The sequence below is a fragment of the Periplaneta americana genome, chromosome 13 (assembly GCF_040183065.1).
Source record: "Periplaneta americana isolate PAMFEO1 chromosome 13, P.americana_PAMFEO1_priV1, whole genome shotgun sequence".
NCBI classification, from domain to species: Eukaryota; Metazoa; Arthropoda; class Insecta; order Blattodea; family Blattidae; genus Periplaneta; species Periplaneta americana.
This window is the reverse complement of record NC_091129.1, coordinates 170032674-170052117: the sequence shown is the minus strand read 5'-3', so window position 1 is coordinate 170052117 and position 19444 is coordinate 170032674. Positions and strand designations below refer to the sequence as shown.

Sequence of the window (19444 nt, the reverse complement as noted above, 5' to 3'; positions counted from 1 at the left end):
AACATTCCAAACATCAATGGTGGTGGTGATGATGATGATGATGAGGATAGAATTTTTATGTACTAAAATCTTCTATACTAATAATAAATCTGTAGCCGAAATTTTTCTGGTAATTTTCGATTTTCCAAAAATAATTAGTCCTAACATATGTAATTAAACATCTGTCTGTCTGTCTGGATGTTTGTTGCCTTTTCACGCGATAATGGCTGAACGGATTTTGATGAAAATTGGAATATAAATTAAGTTCGTTGTAACTTAGATTTTAGGCTATATGGCATTCAAAATACATTATTTAAAAGGGGGGTTGTAAGGGGGTCTGAATTAAATAAATCGAAATATCTCGCTTATTATTGATTTTTGTGAAAAATGTTACATAACAAAAGTTTCTTTAAAAATCATTTCCGATAAGTTTTATTCTTTCAAAAATTTTGATAGGACTGATATTTAATGAGATAAATGAGTTTTAAAATTAAAATAACTGCCATCTAAGGTGGTGTAATGAAATAAAAAACAAATGACTTCGCGTATAAGGGGCCTTGGACAACAACAATCGAAAGCTATGAAACACTGCCTACAGATAATGTTTGTGTGTTTGTATGAAGTAATATAGGAAGCTAAATTAACCGATTTGTATAATTAGTTATTATTTCACCATTGGAAAGTGTAATTTATCTAGATGGACATAATGCTATAATGTTATTACAGTAACTTCTGAGTGAATTGAGGATAGGTAAGATTAAATAGCTTCTTATGCACAGAAAACTTGATAGGCTATTCTGTATATTAGTTTCCTATATTTCTTAAAATAATGTATATGTAAGTTACACATTCATTTTAATCTCAGAGAATTAACGAATACCGAGAGTGTATTGATTTAGTATGCAGTAATAGTATGTTAGCTTAGCATTCCATTATTTTATAATCCAAATTTAAGTATGCTCAATTGAATCGTGTTTTTATTTTTTTTTTATTTTAGTAGGTTATTTTACGACGCGGGTCGGGCATAGAAATTGGTTATCACTATTTTACACTAAACCTTGTTTTGAAATTAAGACTAGTATTGTCTCATAAAAAATCAACAAAAAAATTTGCGGATTATCCACAAATAAAACAATTTATAAAGAAAAAGAGTTGCACTATTTCTCATTGCGTTGGGATGGTGTCGTAGAAGTACATTCTTGGCATTATAGGCTCACGTGCATTAATACGTAACAGATGACAAGCGCGGAACTTTCAACATCAATTTTCAGACAATCATGGATGTTAGAGGTATATTGGATATTGTCCAAACCTTTTCATGAGGCAATGAGAACACGTTAAGAACTTTACAAGATATGAGATTGATAAGAAGAAGAGTGTGTAGTTTCCTAGTACCTGGTACTCGTTACATAGGTCGTTTTTGTGTTTACACAGTAGCTGATTTCTGAAAAGAATTTTAATAGTTTGTTACTAGGTGTGTTTCTAGTCGGTTTGTAATATATCTTTGGTCCAGAGAAAATATACATTTTTTATGATTATACAACAATGGCTGACTTAACAGCTTATGTAGCGAGTATCGGGTACTAGGAAACTTCCGAAGAGTGAGATGCAAAGTTGGAAATTGTAGACGATATTGCTCTCTCGTAAGAAAAAGTGGGATGGAGACATACAGGAACATGACCCAACATATTTATGAACGATAGCGTAATAGCCTACAGTTCTATTGTTTCTACTGCATACACCAAAATTGCCTATTAAAATTATATAATGCAAAGTTCGTAAGCTATTTAAATAATTTATTTCTTTAAAATAAAAAGTACACCCTGGACCACTGTCAAACCTTAAGGGTCATCTGGCCATAAGTCTACAACTCTTCCCAAAATCATGTCGAAGTAACTCCTTTTCTTTAAAATGTCCATTCTTTTCTCTTCGACACATCGCTGTAGCCACTGCCACAATCCTTGAAACTTGGCCATCTTTTTACGGGTTATTGTTCGTGGTCTGATACTTTGAATAAATTCTAGGAACAAATCCATAGGGCAGCCATTTCCGAAGAAAAAACCTGTTAAAGGCAAACAGTCTTTGTATTTTAAGTCGCTGGTCCATAGTATTCTTCTGATGTACAAAGGCCACTTATCCCTTTCGCCTATTACATCTTGTATTTCTATATAAATTTTCCTGCTGCTCATTTTGAACAATTACAATCACCGAGATATATCGATTCACTTAATCGAAACCTTAGTGCAGTTTATTCACGATGCGGAAGGAAGAAAATAGTTCCAATGAAAGAAGATTGCATCGTAGAATACACAAGCAGTCGGTAGAATTATACTAGAGACCTATGACCCGTTCCAGTGCATTGAGAAATAGTGCAACTCTATTTCTTTATAAATTGTCTTATTTGTGGATAATTCGCAATTTTTTTTGTTGATTTATTATCAGACAGTACTAGTCTTAATTTCAAAACAAGGTTTAGTGTAAAATAGCGATAACCAATTTCTATGCCAGACCCTACGACGCTTTATCAACAGCTTAGGTTATTGAATTGTGTTAAAATACATAAAATACATATGCCTTAAATGCAATGAAAAAAATTGGGTAGTGAGCCAAGCAGATTATGTTGCGCTGTTGTAAAAGTTGTTCCTCCTGAGATTCAAGAACCCCATAACAAATTAAAAACTTACTTATCGGAGTACATCCATTATCAACACACTTTTTATATAATATAAGTTATTTAAAGGGTTCAGAACCATAGTGGGCCAAGCGCCATTTACTGAATAAGTACAAAACAAGGGTTAAAATTAAGTTATTACCATAATTCAATGGAAACATATAGCAAGTAAAATAAAGTATAGGCCCTACACATTAAATCTAAATGATGTCAGTGTTCATTAAACTATGGTTGCATGTAATAAAAATTAAGAAACATGTTAAAGGAATTGTCAATGAGTGGTCTCTGGACCAAAATGATCGCATTTTAATTATTTAAATTCAATTTAAATTAAGTAACATATTAAACGATTAATCCTTCTATCAAATACGAATGTTCCCTGGATCAAACGTCCTATTTTAATTATGTAATTACTTTATATTTATTTCTAACGGGTGCAGCAGAGCGCACGGGTATGGCTAGTATATAATAAGAAAACAATGTCAGTACTAGTTTGTACATAGAAATCCTAGCTGTAAACAAATCTCTAACCAGTATTATATCCTTGTTTCTCTTTCCATTTCAAAACATAGAAATAAAAGTTTTGAAATCAGATGGTTCCTTTTCAAAGTGGCACTCTTAATATTACTGCAAGATATGTCACAGTACAAATGAGGTAAGACTTACTACTTTAGGCTCAATAAGGCATTTTGTAAGAAACAATGCATCTTGGATTAAGTCACTCCTTAAGCTTGGAATGAATTCTACAGGACGTGGAAATGAAAGAAAAGAGGTGGAGAATTTGTATACCTGAGGTTAAATATCTTTATTGCATTAAAAATATCTACAATAAATCCCTTATTCTGTTATTCCCTCTCTTCTCGTTAACTTAGTGATGTTATGTTTGAATATGATCTGGAACTTTCAAACTCGAAACATACGAGAAGATGATAAGTAACAAAATCCCAAATATTTGTCCACAAGCAGCATTATTTTGTAACCATAACACCATACATAAATTGGCAGAGAGATTTGGGTACTTGGTCTCTTTTGCCACTATTCAACCATAATTATGAATTAAAATTATAACCTAATAATTATTAGAAACAAATATAAAATATTATCAGTACACTAACAGTACACCATTTCAGTTTAAATGCACCTCAACAGCTAAGCAATGTATATTCCTGAATGAAATATATCTTACAGTAGAAGAATGAATGTGCATAGATACAATTACTTAGGTATAGTACGATTATTTAGTCTTGACAGTTGCAGATAATGTGCACTTGGGTCAGGTGAGTCCATTAAATTACGCCAAGGGGTGTTCGGGTTAGTCTATCGCTTGCATTCAGAGTGATCTGATGTCAAACGTATGGTAGAGCCACGTGTTTTCAGTACAGTTAAAGTTGTACTGCATTTCTTTACTGACCGCTCGCTCTTATCTCTACTCCCGAGCTCTCCTATTACTTCCTTTCTTTCGCAGCGTCGAGCTGTCAGGACTAAACAATTGGTCTATACAATATTCGCTTGGAGTTTCGTAAAAAGAAAAATATAGCATACACTGCTGTTCATAAGTCAGCAACAGTGATTTTTTTTTTAAACATGAGCGACTTTTGATATGAAAACAGAATTTAAAAAAAAAAAAATCTGATGCAGTCAGTATTTTTCATATTTAGTGTGTTTTGTACAATTCTATTCCATCTTGCATTACAGACTGTCATAGTAGAGACATATGAAAGACAATCAGAACAGAAATCATGTGGTGAATAAGAGAGCCATAAGATTCTAAGACATGAGATAAACTTCATGTCACATAATATATTACTAACACAGGAAAAGTTTTAGGGCACTTCAAAACTGCAATTGCTAAAGTATAGTAAAATAAAATCGTGATATTTAGGTTTTACAATGAGGTTACAAGCTTGGCATTATAGCTAGCTGAAAGAAATAGGTCTAATAGAAAAACTTAATGACCAGATGTGACTGGTTATGTTTTAGACTTTTTAATCAGAAGGCCTGAAGACACTCTGTGAGTCGAGCTCAGGCCCCTGGTCTATAACGAATTTCGTGTCAATATGCTTTTCAAATACTGACAATAAGTGGGAAGCATTTTGAATGTGAATGGTTAGATCGTCTTTTGTACATATCACAAATGTCTCAGCATTCAAGAGAAACTGAACTTGGATCCATAACAAACTCAGAGCATGGAGAATTGCACTTTCTTTTAACTAGCTATAATCTTTGCAAGAAAGAGATGACAAGAATGCATTAAAAGAGATGCCAACAGACTCTTTCAGACTGGATGATTGTAAATCCCTTTCTATCCCGAATAAGACATTTTCAGCAAATGGAACTCGGGCAAAAAGTTATTTTCCTATAGAATGGGCATTCCAGCTATAACAATTTGACAGTTTTGACATACACCAAGGAACAGGATTATCATATTGTTCTTTCCATCCTCATTGCATCCATTAGTTTATAATAATTCTTTAGCCCTTTCAGAGCAAGTTAAGAATATTACGCAAACGCAAAGTGCATTGTTTTATCTTAGTGACTTGAATAATATGACAAAGTGTAAAGATCTTTTAAATACCTGTCAACTGAAAGCAATCAATATTTTTCAATTCCTATTGTTATTGATATTGTCCCAGTGTTTTGTGGCATATCAGTAAATCCATTAAATGTGTCCTGTCTCGACAGTACAGTATTTCATATAAGAATTTCTGTAGTATATGTCATTTTAGAACAATCTTCCTATAATTTACCTTTTGTGATTCTTGAAATAAAAAGTTGTCACTAGAGTTCTATATGTTTTAATAACACTAATTGTTTTTGTCTCTTTTGAATTTAATTTAAATTATAGGTGCTCTTAAGGTGTTTATTATAGAAGGAAAGTTATGAGTATAAAATCGTGCTACAGAAAGTATAATTTTAAAAGCTATAAAAAGGTTTAAATAAACCTTCCCCAAAGCATAACACCTTACATTCTTGGAAAAAGGAGACATTTCCTGCTTTATTCAAAACGTTAATTAAGACTATCCTGCAACACGAGAATGTAAATTGGATGTAGTGGAGGTATCACACTGCAGATCGTGCCAACAGTCTGAACTAGGTATTTCCTGATCCACATTTCAAACACTCATAATAAGGTTTTGGAATTCTTACCTTTTAAATAATCTTGCATGCACAGAATGGAATGTGGATGCAAGTGAAGCTGCTTTCCGAAGATTTCAGTAACATCAATGGAAAACCTAAAAACCTCATATTTTTATAAAGAAATAAAAAAAAACCTATTCCACTTGTGGTAAAACACACAACAGTTTTTTTCTTATTGACACACATTCTTTTTTACCGAATGTGTCGGTCACAGTACTTAAGAAACGTTAGTTTTGCAGCTGTGCATAAATTACATCTAAGTATCAACAGTTATTCTTCACATCACCGACACCCTTTTCCTTCTGGATTGTGAATTTAGTGACTAAGGATTGTATGCATCAGATATGATATTGTTGTTGTCTGATCAACTTCACGAGTGATACCAACAAGACACCACCTATGAGGCACTAGGCAGGAGAAAATGGGGTAGGGTGGCCAGTTCCTGCATACATAGCCGACTAGCTACATTATTGTTCTTCCTCTGATACATGTAAGCCTGCCTGATGATAGCTGTACATGTCAGCCAGAATCTCAGAGGATAAATATGATATTGCTTGTTCAAAATCCAGATTTAACGACTTCGTGATATTTCACATTGCTGTCATATATTGCTGAAGACAAAGAACTATATTAAGAATTTGTATTGTAAATTTTCCAAACTTAGTGACTCTCTGTATTACGAATTGCGAACTTGACAACTAGTCCAGTTTTCAGAGAAAATGTGCTGATCTCACAGTTTACACTTCAAGTACAAGATTTACGTAAATGAATTCCCTGACTTGGGGAATTTTTTGTGGGTGAAACACAAACGATACAATGATCACAAGAGATAATGTAACAGAAGTAACTCTCAAAGTTTCATTTCACGTTCGAAGTGTGTGGCATGACATAGTTCTGCCACTAGAGGAGCTGCAGTTACAGGAAAGGAGCGAGTTTTTTGTGTTAGAACTTGATTCCACAAAATCTGTGACAACTGTGCAGCCTCACTTTATACGAAATTTAATAGAAGCCCTCCAGATGTGAAGGCATTCGGCAATTTGTGAGCAACGAGTGCTTGTGTAAGGGCGAGCAGAGTCCACACACAGCATACATATCATCATCTGACGTGTTACACCAATGATTCAAGATGAAACTGCACCGCCTGACGTGTTATGTTGACTGAAGATGGAAGTGTACCACCCACAGTACAGCTCAAGGAATGTTTGTGTAAGGGCTAACTACAGCAGCACACATATGACCGTCTAACATAAGGTTAACAGAAGCAATATGCGAATTTTGGGAAACCCTCAAGCTCCTTGGAACACATCCGTGATTTCCCAAAAGTTAATGTTTTCTATGCACTTCCCAAATGCAAGGTATATGACAAAGTGGACCTCCTAGACATGCTACAAGACTGGGCGTTTCCCCACCTGAAGAATGATAGTGCTGATTTCATTTATCAACAAGATGTGCACTGCATGCAATTAATTTTTTTGATCAGAGAATTCATTTACATACACTGTGTATAAAAATAAAATTATGACCATTCATAGTATTTTGATCTTTGTTTCTTCTCTCTTCTTTGTTTTGTTATTGCAGTTGACCACGAATATGGTGGTGCTCTTCAATCACAGGAAGCTCAGAACCACCTGAACTGCCATGTAGCCTGTGATGATATACCCTACTGCCCATGAAAGGGCTCTGCTGGGCTGTGGAATCACAACAACTGTGTACACGAAGGTGTGAAGTATCCTGGCCACGGTGAACGCTCGGAACAAGTTGATGGCTAGGAGATGTGATGGGTCAGTCAAAGTGTACAGCAGAGCGATCAGCAGAAATATAGGTATATTCTCCAGGTCGTTCAGGTGACCCCTGGGAACAAGTAAACACACTGCAATATTATTATCAAGAGACACAGACGGATTCTCCACAGTTCAATAGAAAATTCACATTCCTCATCCTGACATAACAGAAATAATTTATTCTTTGTAGTACAAATTATGACACGATTGCTACAACAGTCGAAAACAATGATTTGCTATTCGGCAGGTCAGAGACATGCCACAGTGGGTGCTGCCAGTTACGATAGCATTGCTCTGACCTGTTAAAATGTGTTTTTGAACTATCCATTGTACTTCAATTTCTTAACTATTCGAATTCTAATTGCAGGGGCGTCATTTCAGTTTTGTAAGACTCTTTTTAGGGAAAACCTTATAGGGTACTGTATGTCACGTGATATACTCCCCCCCCCCCCTCCTTTCCTGTGAAGTGAACTTTTCCATACCGTAAACTTGATCGCTGAAGTAAATTTGACCATTAAAAAAAGGTTAAACTATGTTATCAGATGTTACACTTTATCTAAAGAAGCAGACAGTTCTCGTGCTAAAAACTTTAGATGTTATCTGACAGTTATTTTTTCGTCCTTTTAAGAAATTCGTAACAGTTTTCCGAATCCTCTTCATTTTCAATAAGGTTGTAAAACTAAGTGAACATTAAGCTGAGAACTATTATACAATTAAATAGGCCTACTAACAATTGTAATGGTAAGGTGTTTCTTTAATGGGTGAGTACGAGAAATGTTTATTATATAACTGAAAGCACTATGCTAACATACCAGCACGAGCTGACTGAGCACTGAGAAGATTGAATGTCCATACTAACATAGTGTGGGGTCGAAATTCGAGCATTTCTTCTACAGGATATTGTTGCTTTAAGACGTGAAATTGGTTTCTTTGATCGGCTATGCATCTAAATATTATTATTATTATTATTATTATTATTATTATTATTATTATTATTATACAGGTCCATAATGTATTAGCAGCACCTTCTTGTGTTCACAATCTACACTCCTATATTCTTTCTCCAACCTTCTCTAACTTCCCATTCCCGTTCTTGTAACAGTTTTTCACACATTTCATTTTTGACTTCCTTCATCCGTGTATTTATTGAGGGTTTGTAAATAGATTTCTTTGAAGTATCCTTACCATTGCTACTTCCCTGGTTAAATTATTTAACCTTATCTAATCCTTTGCAGTATAATTCTTGCTTTTCTTTAACATTGCTACTTCCCTGGTTACATTATTTAACCTTGTTTAATACTTTACAGTATAATAAATTACATTTGATCACCTAGATTAGGATGATTGGGGCACATAATAAGGATGGATGACCAGAGACTGGTAAAAAAGTTATATAGGGTAAATGGAAACCTTTAGCGAGTAGAGCAGGCAGCAGACCTGAATTGAGATGGGAAGATGATGTGATGCATGACCTGAAGAAAATAAAAGTGACTAATTTGAAGGCAGCCAAAGACAGAAGTGTCTGGAAGAGGATTATTGAGTAGGCCAAAATTTCAATTTTGAAGTTGTGGTGTCTTGGGATCATGATGATTGATGATGATGATGATGATGAATCCTTTACTATATCGTCCTTGATTTTCCTTACTAGTGCTACTTCCCTGGTTACATTATTTAATCTTGTTTAATCCTTTGCAGTATCGTCCTTGATTTTCTTTACCATTGTTACAGTCCGCTTCACCATTTCTGGTGTGTGAAGTAAGTAATGGAAACGTTAAGTGCTAGTGTCTTACCTTTACCAAAGTCAGTGTGACAACTGTGTTTGCTAAATGGCTGATGTTACGTGTATAGGAAGTGGTACTATTCTCAGTTGCACTAGCAACATGCTCACAAACTGGGCACCATACTTTAGGACACATTAATCAAGTCCAAACACTTTACTTCATAGTACATTAAATCATATCTTTCTTTTCTCTCTAGATCTTCTATTTATTTGCATTTCTCTTTCATCCAATCTTCCTTTGCCTTATCAATTTCTCTTGTTAGTTCGTTGTTTAGTTACCTGTAGTTTCTTCTACCTTCTCATGTTTTTCCATTTTCTCCTTCTCTCAATCTCTCCAACATTTTCCCTGTGACCCAAGGTTTGTTAATTCTCACACCTTCTTTGTATTTTGTTGTTTCCTCGGCTGTTATCTTATATTATTTAACCTTGTTTAATTCTTTGCAGTATCGTCCTTGATTTTTCTTAGCATTGCTACTTCCTTGGTTAAATTATTTAGTCGTGTTTAATCTTTTCCTCGTCCCCATCCCTCCTTCATCACTTCATCTTTCACTTCACCTTCGTCATTCAAGTACAAGGTTATTTAATATGGACGGTATGGCTGATATGGCTGATTGAGGATTCACAATGTGATTACCTGACATTACCTTTATAGTTTGAAAGATCTCTGAAACCCCGAAACGGGAATCGAACCCATGCAAGAACAGAGCTCGAGATCAGCAGGCAAATATGTTAGTGTGATGGCTACATCACTTTCTTCCCAGGATCCAGTATTATAAATACAGTAGTTGCTGGCCTATTGCAGCAATGACTGGCATACAGAAGATATTATGCAGTAGTCTTCCCGGCTAGGTTTGATGAATCCATTGACCAACAATAGGTGCAACTCTCCAGGTAGTTTGAAGGTCGATAATGAACAATACAATTGCCAAGTCATAAAAATTGATATTCGTTCAAAAACTGATTAATCATATGGAAATATTACATATTGCACCTAAATATACTTCAACTACAAATATACAACACCACTACCCACTCCCATGAAAGATATTGATGATTGAGAATAAATTTCCAAAATGGCCATACAGCAAATTCAAGGTACCATGTTTAAACATTTTAGCACTGTAAAGTTTTATTATACTGTACATATATTTATATTAAAAGTGTTATAATCACAATCAAATAAACAATATACTTTTTGCTGTAGTACTACTTGTGAATACCAGTTTTCTAGGAGCATGCAAAAAAATGTGACAATAAATTGATCACACTATCATATAATGCATGAGAAATAAGATTGTGATCGTCACTGCGTGAGTGAACTTGCATGTGTGGAGGCTTGGCGTCATCTTGCCCTATCACAATTTTTGACATGAGTGATCGAGTTCACAGTTCATGTGAGATTGTGCAGTGCATTGTTCACAGTTCAGCATGGCAATACACTGATTGACAAAGTTTTTACATATGTATATCCATATGATCCAATTATCCGAAGACAGTGGTGGTAATGAAGATGATTTAAATGTTGCGCACTTCGAGACAGACAGAGGTATGACCATACTGTTCTCACTTGCCATGAGACAGCAAGTAACTTCAATCACAACCTTATTTCTCATGCTGTTATTTATGATTAATGCATAACATCTCTCTGTGTAAGTACCTTCTGATTCTTTCCACATCAGGATCATCAAACTTAACTTTTCCCTTCGCAGCGGGAGTATCTTCTGGATTAGCAAACACCTGATAAACAAACAGATTAATAATAACAACAACAACAGTAAATGCTCATTCCACGAAAATATTTACCTCCATGTCAATTTTCGAAACTATTCAAACGGCATCATAAGTCCAAAGAAACTTGCATTTAAATAAGAGTGAGACGAGAAATACTTTTCTTGTGAGTTAATTACACATCCATCATGAATAATGTGTAATATTTAAACTGAGTATCAAATAACAGAAAAGGATATCAAATTAAAGAAATATGGAAAAGAAACTAACCAATATACCACACATTCATAATTATTTATGGTACTAGAGTATCAAGACGTACTTTATTCATCGAGTAGGAGGTTTGACAAGAGAGACGTCAGTCGAGCGTGTTAATTTCCGTGAGCATATAAATATGTCTTGATTCTCATGTACCATACAATATTTTATCCAACACTTACTCATAGAGTTAAAGAGACTTCTTAGTTTTTTAATTAAAATATAATTGTAAAATATTAGTAATTCATTCCTAGAATATATTTAGAGCATGGCTATCTGGATATGTATGTCACAAACATGGTATTACGTAATATGAGAGAATCAATGTAGGCTAATTGTTCTAGGCAATTGTTTTCATTGTTGTTATAGTTCGAATGATATGGTAATTGATACACTAATAATATTTAGGAAAATATCTATCATGAGAGAAGAAGGTAAGGTATTTATATCAGACAAAGTTTTGAAGGAAGCCAAGTGTGTTATATCAGATTTGTTACCAACTAAATATAAATCTACATACGAAAAGGAGTATGACGTTCTGTAATTGGAGAACATGCAATGAAATCAGAGGTGTGAATGAAGATATTGTTTTGGCATATTTTTCTGAAAAATCTCAGAAGTTAAGCATTTCAAGCTTATGGTCTTATTACTGTATGCTTAAGTGACATTATTGCTAAAAGAAAATGTGGACATATCGAAGTTTGCTAAAGTTCTAGCTTTCTTAAAAAGGAAGTCCGTAGAATACAAACCAAAGAAATAACTATAATAAATATTATAACTAACTTTACTTTATTCATACAGTGGTTAAAGTGATACATTATCTATCCTTAATGTTAAAGTGTTACTTTAATAAGTTGATTTCAGTCATTAAGGTACAACAAGTGTTAGATAAAATAAATTAAACTGGTCTTTGCCTTAGTTTAGTCCACCGTCCCCTCTGAGCACTGAAACATTGACCCCATCTCAATACATATGTTAATTCGGAAGAACAGCTTTCTGAAGATGAAAAAGAAGCAAAGTAGCAAGAACTGGTACCTTAAGCGAGAGTGTGGATATATTTAAAAAGTTGCTGCCGAAGTTAGTCATTCACCGGTTTGTGACAAAGCGAAAGTCATCAAATTTGAATTTTCACGGCTGTAGTGTGGCTAAATGATAGAATGTGAATTATGCCATAGTGTTTATCTCATGACAAGCTTGTCCATTGACTATACAGCCAAAATAATAGAGAAAACATTTCATTTCTTCTCAGATGAAGCTGCCTCACAATTGAAACAGCGGTTCAGTTTTATGTACAGGTATTTGGCAACCACAAACTCTAGGCCAGCAATTCTCAACCTATAGTATGCATACCACTGTAAAATATAATCATATATAGCTGTTTTCTGCATATTTATGGAACATTCAAATACCGGTAGTAACTGTTTTGTTAATTAACTATGCCTAAATAAAGCAATCATTATAAATTTGCTTAGTGTTACAGCTAATGTCCCACATTAAAATAGTGGTACGTCACTGAAAAAGGTTTAATGTCCAACGCAGGAGTGCTGTAGATGGAGTGGAGGGGGGGGGGGGCATGAAAAGAGACTTACAAACAACTACCATTGTTCTGAAGAAGCATGTGCTATATTTGTGTTATCAGAAACCAAAGTGATAAATATTATGCTGATCACCGAGGAAGAGATCAAAAGTAATGTAACTGACATCTCTTAGCTTGCTGTGGAAAACTGTGAGACGAATATCTTCCACACATGAACTACATTATATTGAGCCTATAGGAATAGGTCATAGGGGAAGGTGTTGTTGTACTGTATAAACATACTGTCTGTGACTCAGGAGAAGACGAGAGCAGACTGAGGAGGAAGGGATGTGACCAGATAACGTAAGACAACACGTGCAATATTTGTACTGCAGTAAGCGGAAACATTAGGTCTCCTTCTGTTCAACTTAGCTTTAATTTCCATACGCATTGTTACTCATGTTTCCTGCACAGTAATAACCCGGCTACTGGGATGCTTATCTGAGCGATGTTTATAATAATCAACAGCGATAGTCAAGAAGGTCACATTCTTTCCGCTCGTTTTCTCCTGAGTAACGGACAGTACCTCTCAATGCAGAAACATGAATACTGAATATACTTCAAATTGAACTAATGTTAAGTAGGATAAATATTTGAAAAATTAACTTAAAACAAGCCTTTTTATATTTCAAATAAAATAAGCCATAACAGTTACAGAGAATTTGTAGTCCTTAAATCTGAGTATACTGTATGAGTTGGGCTATTGAAAGTAATTGAAATTCATATGTCAATGATGTATTCAAAGTACCTAATTTGTTAACAAATGTGATGTTTAAAATTCTACACACCTGAGTCATGTTTTTCGCATTGATAGTGTAATCTTCATGTAATATTATAGTAGTATGTTAAGAAATATACACAATTTTATAACTTCGGTATCAGCATTTTCGGATGTCATGTTCAGAACAAATGTCCAGAATGCACGTTTCATTTATTTTCTAGCGAAGTTTTTTGGTATAAAGTTCCGAAAAGTGTTAGAATAAACCTTGAAGAATGAATAACGTCCGATATTTTTTCCATTTGAATAATCTTAACTAATTTTTATTAGAAATGCCATTTTGTAGACTTAAATATGAGGATAAAAAAGATGTTTTAAATTCTGAACGACCTACAGTTCCATATTTGTTCTTTGTTTTATAAAGTGCTAAGAAAATAGAGAAGTTATATAAAATAACTTTAAACAATTCTAAAATTCTTCCTATGAAAAAAGCTTTTCAGTTTGAAAAGATTGACAAATTCACTCAGAATGCTACATCAAAGGAGAGACTTTCATCGTTAGCCCCATAGCCTTATATAGAGATAGACTGTCCACCCTCAGTGAAACTCAGACATTTTATGAAGACATCATCGACAAGTTTACTGCTTAGATAGGATTGACTTGGTATGCAAGAAACTGGGTGAGCCCTAAAATAAATTAATTTTCATGTTTGTATGTTTTCTAGAACTACAGAATTGTACGTTGTTTACGAATAGTTGGCTTACTCATATCTTGATATAAACTGTTCATGCAATTGTGTATGTGAACAGCACTTCACCTGTTTTTTTTTTTTACAGTGAGCCACTACTGCACACAATGTCAGGGAAGTCCACACCTATGGAGTAACAGTTAGCGTGTCTGGCCGCAAAACCAGGTGGCCCGGGTTTGATTCCCGGTCGGGGCAAGTTCCCTGGTTGAGGTTTTTTCTGGGGTTTTCCCTCAACCCAATATGAGCAAATGCTGGGTAACTTTCGGTGCTGGACTCAGAACTCATTTCACGGGCATTATCACCATCTCATTCAGACGCTAAATAACCTAAGTGTCGTAAAATAACCTACTAAAATAAAAAAAAAATCATAAATGTCAGGGAAATGTGGAATTGTTTGTTTTATGTTCTTCTGTAAAAACTACACTTGGCAAAATATGCTACATTTTTCTTCAGATTTACAATTATAGGGACATAGTATCTGTACAGAAATTACAAAATATATTCAGATCACTTTAGATTATCAGACTTCAATAAACATAATAAATTTGAGAAGTCAGGGACAAGTAAAAATAAGATGTAACTGGAGAAGTATACCAAAGTTTCAAATCAGATGTAGGCCTGTTATGTTTAATATTTAGATTTAATAACACACTGAAGAGAACAGCTATTCCTTCACTGAATTTAAGAGCTCCTTCCGAAGATATGGGCTCAATTTAAAGCACAATGAAAGAATCGCAAAGGTCCCAGAAACATATATATTGTATCAAGGAGGCTGCAGGTTCTCTGATGTCAGACAGAAACGATGGACGATACTCCTCTACCATGTAATTAGATGGTGCATTAGCAATGGTATATTATTATGTTAACTGAATCAGTTACTAAACTGCATAAATACTTTACTTTCTTTATACAAAATATTGCTTGATAGTTTATCCGCATAAAACACATGATTTTTTCGAACTAAATAGATGCGCCTTGGGATCAGGGATCAAACAATACTGAATGGAGAAAAATTCTTGGATGTAACAAAGTACAACATTACATTTTCAAGCTATTTGGCAAATTAATTAAGTCGAAATACCTAGGTAAGCTTTATTTTATAGATAAACATATGAACCCGCTTTTAAATTGCTATGGAAAGAATTACATTATGGGAATGAATTAAAATTTTTAGTGATAAGAAGGTTAATTAATACAAGACTGCATAAAAAGTCTCTTTTCTATTATTCGATCTAAAGATTGAAACAACTGAATCCAGGGTGCTCCAAGAGCTAAAATTAGGAACTATGACGAATAATTTCCTAAGCTTTCCTGAAAGAAACAACTCTGGAGTTGATATTTGTCATTTCTTACTCAAAGATATGGAGGCAGCTAAATGGAATTTCTGCAGTCCTACTTGGACGAAACTGTTAATGATGGCAAAAATATACAGCATACAAGTAAAGAAAAAACCGTATTGCAAGAGAATGCAAGAACTTTTGTTGCAGGTTGGATGCATAGCTGAGTAGATAACGAAATTTGTCTTCAGATAGACCAAATTATGATGTAACGGCACATTGCAAAAGAAAATGGTTTTCTCTGGGAATATTTACATTCTAAGACAAAACTGTGTTCTAATGTTTTTTTTTTTAATTAATAATGTTCTTTGTAAAACTAGAACTGGTGTAAAAAAAAAAAGAAGCTATTTAAAATGGTAATGCCCCCAGTTAACATTTCTGTTCACAGTGACTGGGCCAATATCTTCATTGATAAATATTTAAATGTGCTAATAAACTTTTACATCAACAATAAAATGGACAACCATATAGTTAATATTGGTAAGTGATCTATGAAAGCTGCTAAGTCATGTACAACTAAATCTTATACATTTGAAAATACGAAAATTGTGCCAATTCATTTCTATTCTAACAATTTTGTAACTTGTTAATTAAAAATGTCGTGAACAAAACGACTTGCAAATTACAATATAGGCTACTATTGCTTTGCATTTTTTATTGACACCAAATGCACACCTCTTGCTTTTCCTCACGTAACCCAGTCAATGAGCTCTATGAACACAGCTTGTTGCAAGGAGTGTATCAATAAATCAAGCCGCTAGATGGCAGCACAGTCACTTTTCGCAGCTGCTTGCATTGCTAAAAGTGTTGTATGGCAGAGAAATGATTGTTGTGAGATCAAGAATAAATGGTCGCATTATTAATTATAAATGACCTTGGCCCCATAATAAAAGGAATAGGTTATCCTACACTATTTGCAGATGACACAAGTATCATAATTACAGACAAGAACTTTGCCACACTCAAATATAAAACAGAAACAATTCTTAAAATTTATGACTGGTTCACAACCAATAAACTAGCATTAAACATTAATAAAACTAACATAATTCAATTTAAAGCCGCTTCAAATTTAATCTCTGAAACACTGGACACAACTATCAACAATATACCTCTACTAGAAACATCAACAACCAAATTTCTTGGTTTGCATATTAATAATACAATAAATTGGAAAAATCATATCAAAGAAATAACCCCAAACTTAGCTCAGCATGCTTCGCAATTAGGTCGTTACAACAATTTCTAAACAGCAGTATCTTAAAGACAATATATTTTGCCTATTTTCATTCCATATGTCCTACGGAATAATATTTTGGGGAAATTCTGCAGATAGTAAAAATATATTCTTATTACAAAAAAGAGCCGTTAGAATAATAGTGGAGCAAAGGCTAGAGAATCATGTAGATTATTTTTAAAAAAATTAGAGATTCTAACCTTAACAAATCAATACATATACTCCACAATAAATTTCCTCTTAACTCTGCCATACATAGTATAAATACCCGCAGAAGGAATGATTTTCATACGCCATCATCAAATTTATCATGCTTTCAAAGGGGAGTATGTTGCATGGCGATAAAAATGTTCAATAGTCTTCCTGAAGACATTACGAATCATAGCCAAAATCCTGCATTATTTAAGGTAAAACTAAAAAATTACTTAATATCTCACACTTTCTATTCTGTAGATGAATTCTTGACATTTCACAGTAGTGAGTAAATATAATACTATTAAATGGTAAACATATTATATTGTATAAAATATTAATGTTATTAAGGTATTAATTCTGTACATATTTCATATTTGCATTTTATATGTATTGCATTTTATTGTTAAACGTAAGAATTGGACATGTTCTTTATTATATGCTATAAAGCAAATGTAAGAATATTATGGAACGAATAAATCCATCCATCTATCTATCTAAGGGGCTAATGTAGCGCCTAATATACTACAGGTATATAAAGTGAAAAACTCACTGATTAGACGGTAAAAAACGCAATTATTAATAGTAGACTAATGATCACAACTAGATAAATAAGTCGTTGACGATAAGCTTAATTTTATTAGGCCTACCATTACACACTTAGAAATATCTCTAGCTCCTACTGCACATGTGTTCTGGCATTGTTAACTAAGAGAATTATACATCTTGATTACACAACTTTTAACACTATCACTTCGGAATATGTATGATAAGACTTTCTTGCGTTAAATTCTAATGTACCTCGTTTACATGTTTCGACCTATTTATGGATCATCCTCAGAACTGGTCGTTGTTGGTCTTGGCGTCTCTTGTTTTGTTTCCTGTGAGAGTGTGTTCGTGTAGTATAGTGTAGAGTCAAAGAGTGTGTGTTCTGAAATTGAGTCGTGTTTTGAGAATTTCGTTGGAGTTGTTTTCGTGTGTCTGTATATTTCATATTGTTCTAGTGTGTTTAGTTTCTGGCTTTTTGGTTGGATGTGTAGTATTTCCATGTCTGCGTTGATGTCTCTGTGGGTGTGGTTAGCATTTGTGATGTGTTCTGCATATGTGGAGGTGTTTTGTAATTTTGTTATGGCTGTGATGTGTTCTTTGTAACGTGTTTGAAATGATCTGCCTGTCTGTCCTATGTATGTAGAAGTTGTTGCAGGTGTTACGCCTGTGTGGTTGTATTTGTTTGTGTTGTCTGTGTGTTGAGATGTTTTTATAGAGTGTTATTTGTTCTGTATCCGATGTTGTAATTTAATTTCTTGAATGAGGTTGCAATTTTGTGTGTTTTTTTGTTTTCGTATGTTGGTGTGATGTATTTTTTATGTTCTTGCGTTTGTGTTGTATTCTTATGTTTTTTTTTTTTGTGATTAGGGCCTATGTTTTGTCTTGTATTATGCTGTCTATTATATTAGGGTTGTATCCGTTTTCTTGTGCTATGTATTTGATTGTGTTTAGCTCTTCGTTGTAATCCTGTTGGTTCATTGGTATGTTGAGTAGTCTGTGTAGCCTACCATTGTTCGGAATGCAGCTTGTTTGTGTTGTGTTGAGTGGTCGGACGCCAAGACCAACAACGACCAGTTCTGAGGATGACCCATATATAGGTCGAAACATGTAAACAAGGTACTGTACATTAGAATTTAACACAAGAAAGTCTTATCATACATATTCCTAAGAGAATTAATTAAAGAATGACATTTTTACTGAAATAATACTACTAAACGATAAAAAAATTCTAGGGCGAGTACATTCCTATGTAATCCATAACGCCGGCCGCACCTGGGTTTCATGTCACCTGCACCACGCACGTACCTTCTTGCGGAACCGCTGCCTTGCTGTTAGTACTGACATTGCCATCATTTTCAGCACAAGGATCGCCGCATAAAATGCATATGCCGAGAAGACTGGGTTCGTTCTGGACAGCAGTTCAACAGGCGAAGCCATGATCAAGAACACAACAAACTACTTCTTCAACGCACAACCTTGCTCTGCAGGACACTGCGACTGCGGGCACTGAAATAAACTTGCCTATTCATCCAGCGTTATCTCGACCTTGACGATGATGCGTGTCAGGATGACCAACATCATTATGACTCTACGATTTCCTTGATTGCACCTTTCGTATGAACAGATGATAGGAACTGTTTTTATCTGTAACGTGAATAGGTATCAAATTTCAGTACTTAATGCCAATGTACGTTTGTATGAATTGCCGTGACTGCAGCTACAGCGTTGGTCTTCCATCCAGGCGACCCGGGT

At 34.3% G+C, this 19444-nt stretch overlaps 2 protein-coding genes across 2 annotated transcripts in view; one reads left to right on the top strand and one right to left on the bottom strand.

The window, feature by feature from the left end:
• Nucleotides 1-3427: 3427 nt before the first annotated feature.
• On the bottom strand, nucleotides 3428-19438 carry LOC138712628 (microsomal glutathione S-transferase 1-like). The gene is made up of 3 exons (XM_069844597.1): nucleotides 18998-19438; nucleotides 11007-11086; nucleotides 3428-7639 (listed from the first exon to the last, which is right to left on the bottom strand). Exons 1-3 carry the CDS (start codon nucleotides 19127-19129, stop codon nucleotides 7396-7398), a joined length of 456 nt encoding a protein of 151 aa, XP_069700698.1. The 5' UTR covers nucleotides 19130-19438; the 3' UTR covers nucleotides 3428-7395.
• Nucleotides 18560-19444, top strand: part of LOC138712627 (uncharacterized) — a 42900-nt gene continuing 42015 nt past the window's right edge. Inside the window, exon 1 of the mRNA XM_069844596.1 lies at nucleotides 18560-18808. The gene's annotated coding sequence lies outside the window, so the exon portion shown is untranslated. The remainder of the gene's footprint in view (nucleotides 18809-19444) is intronic.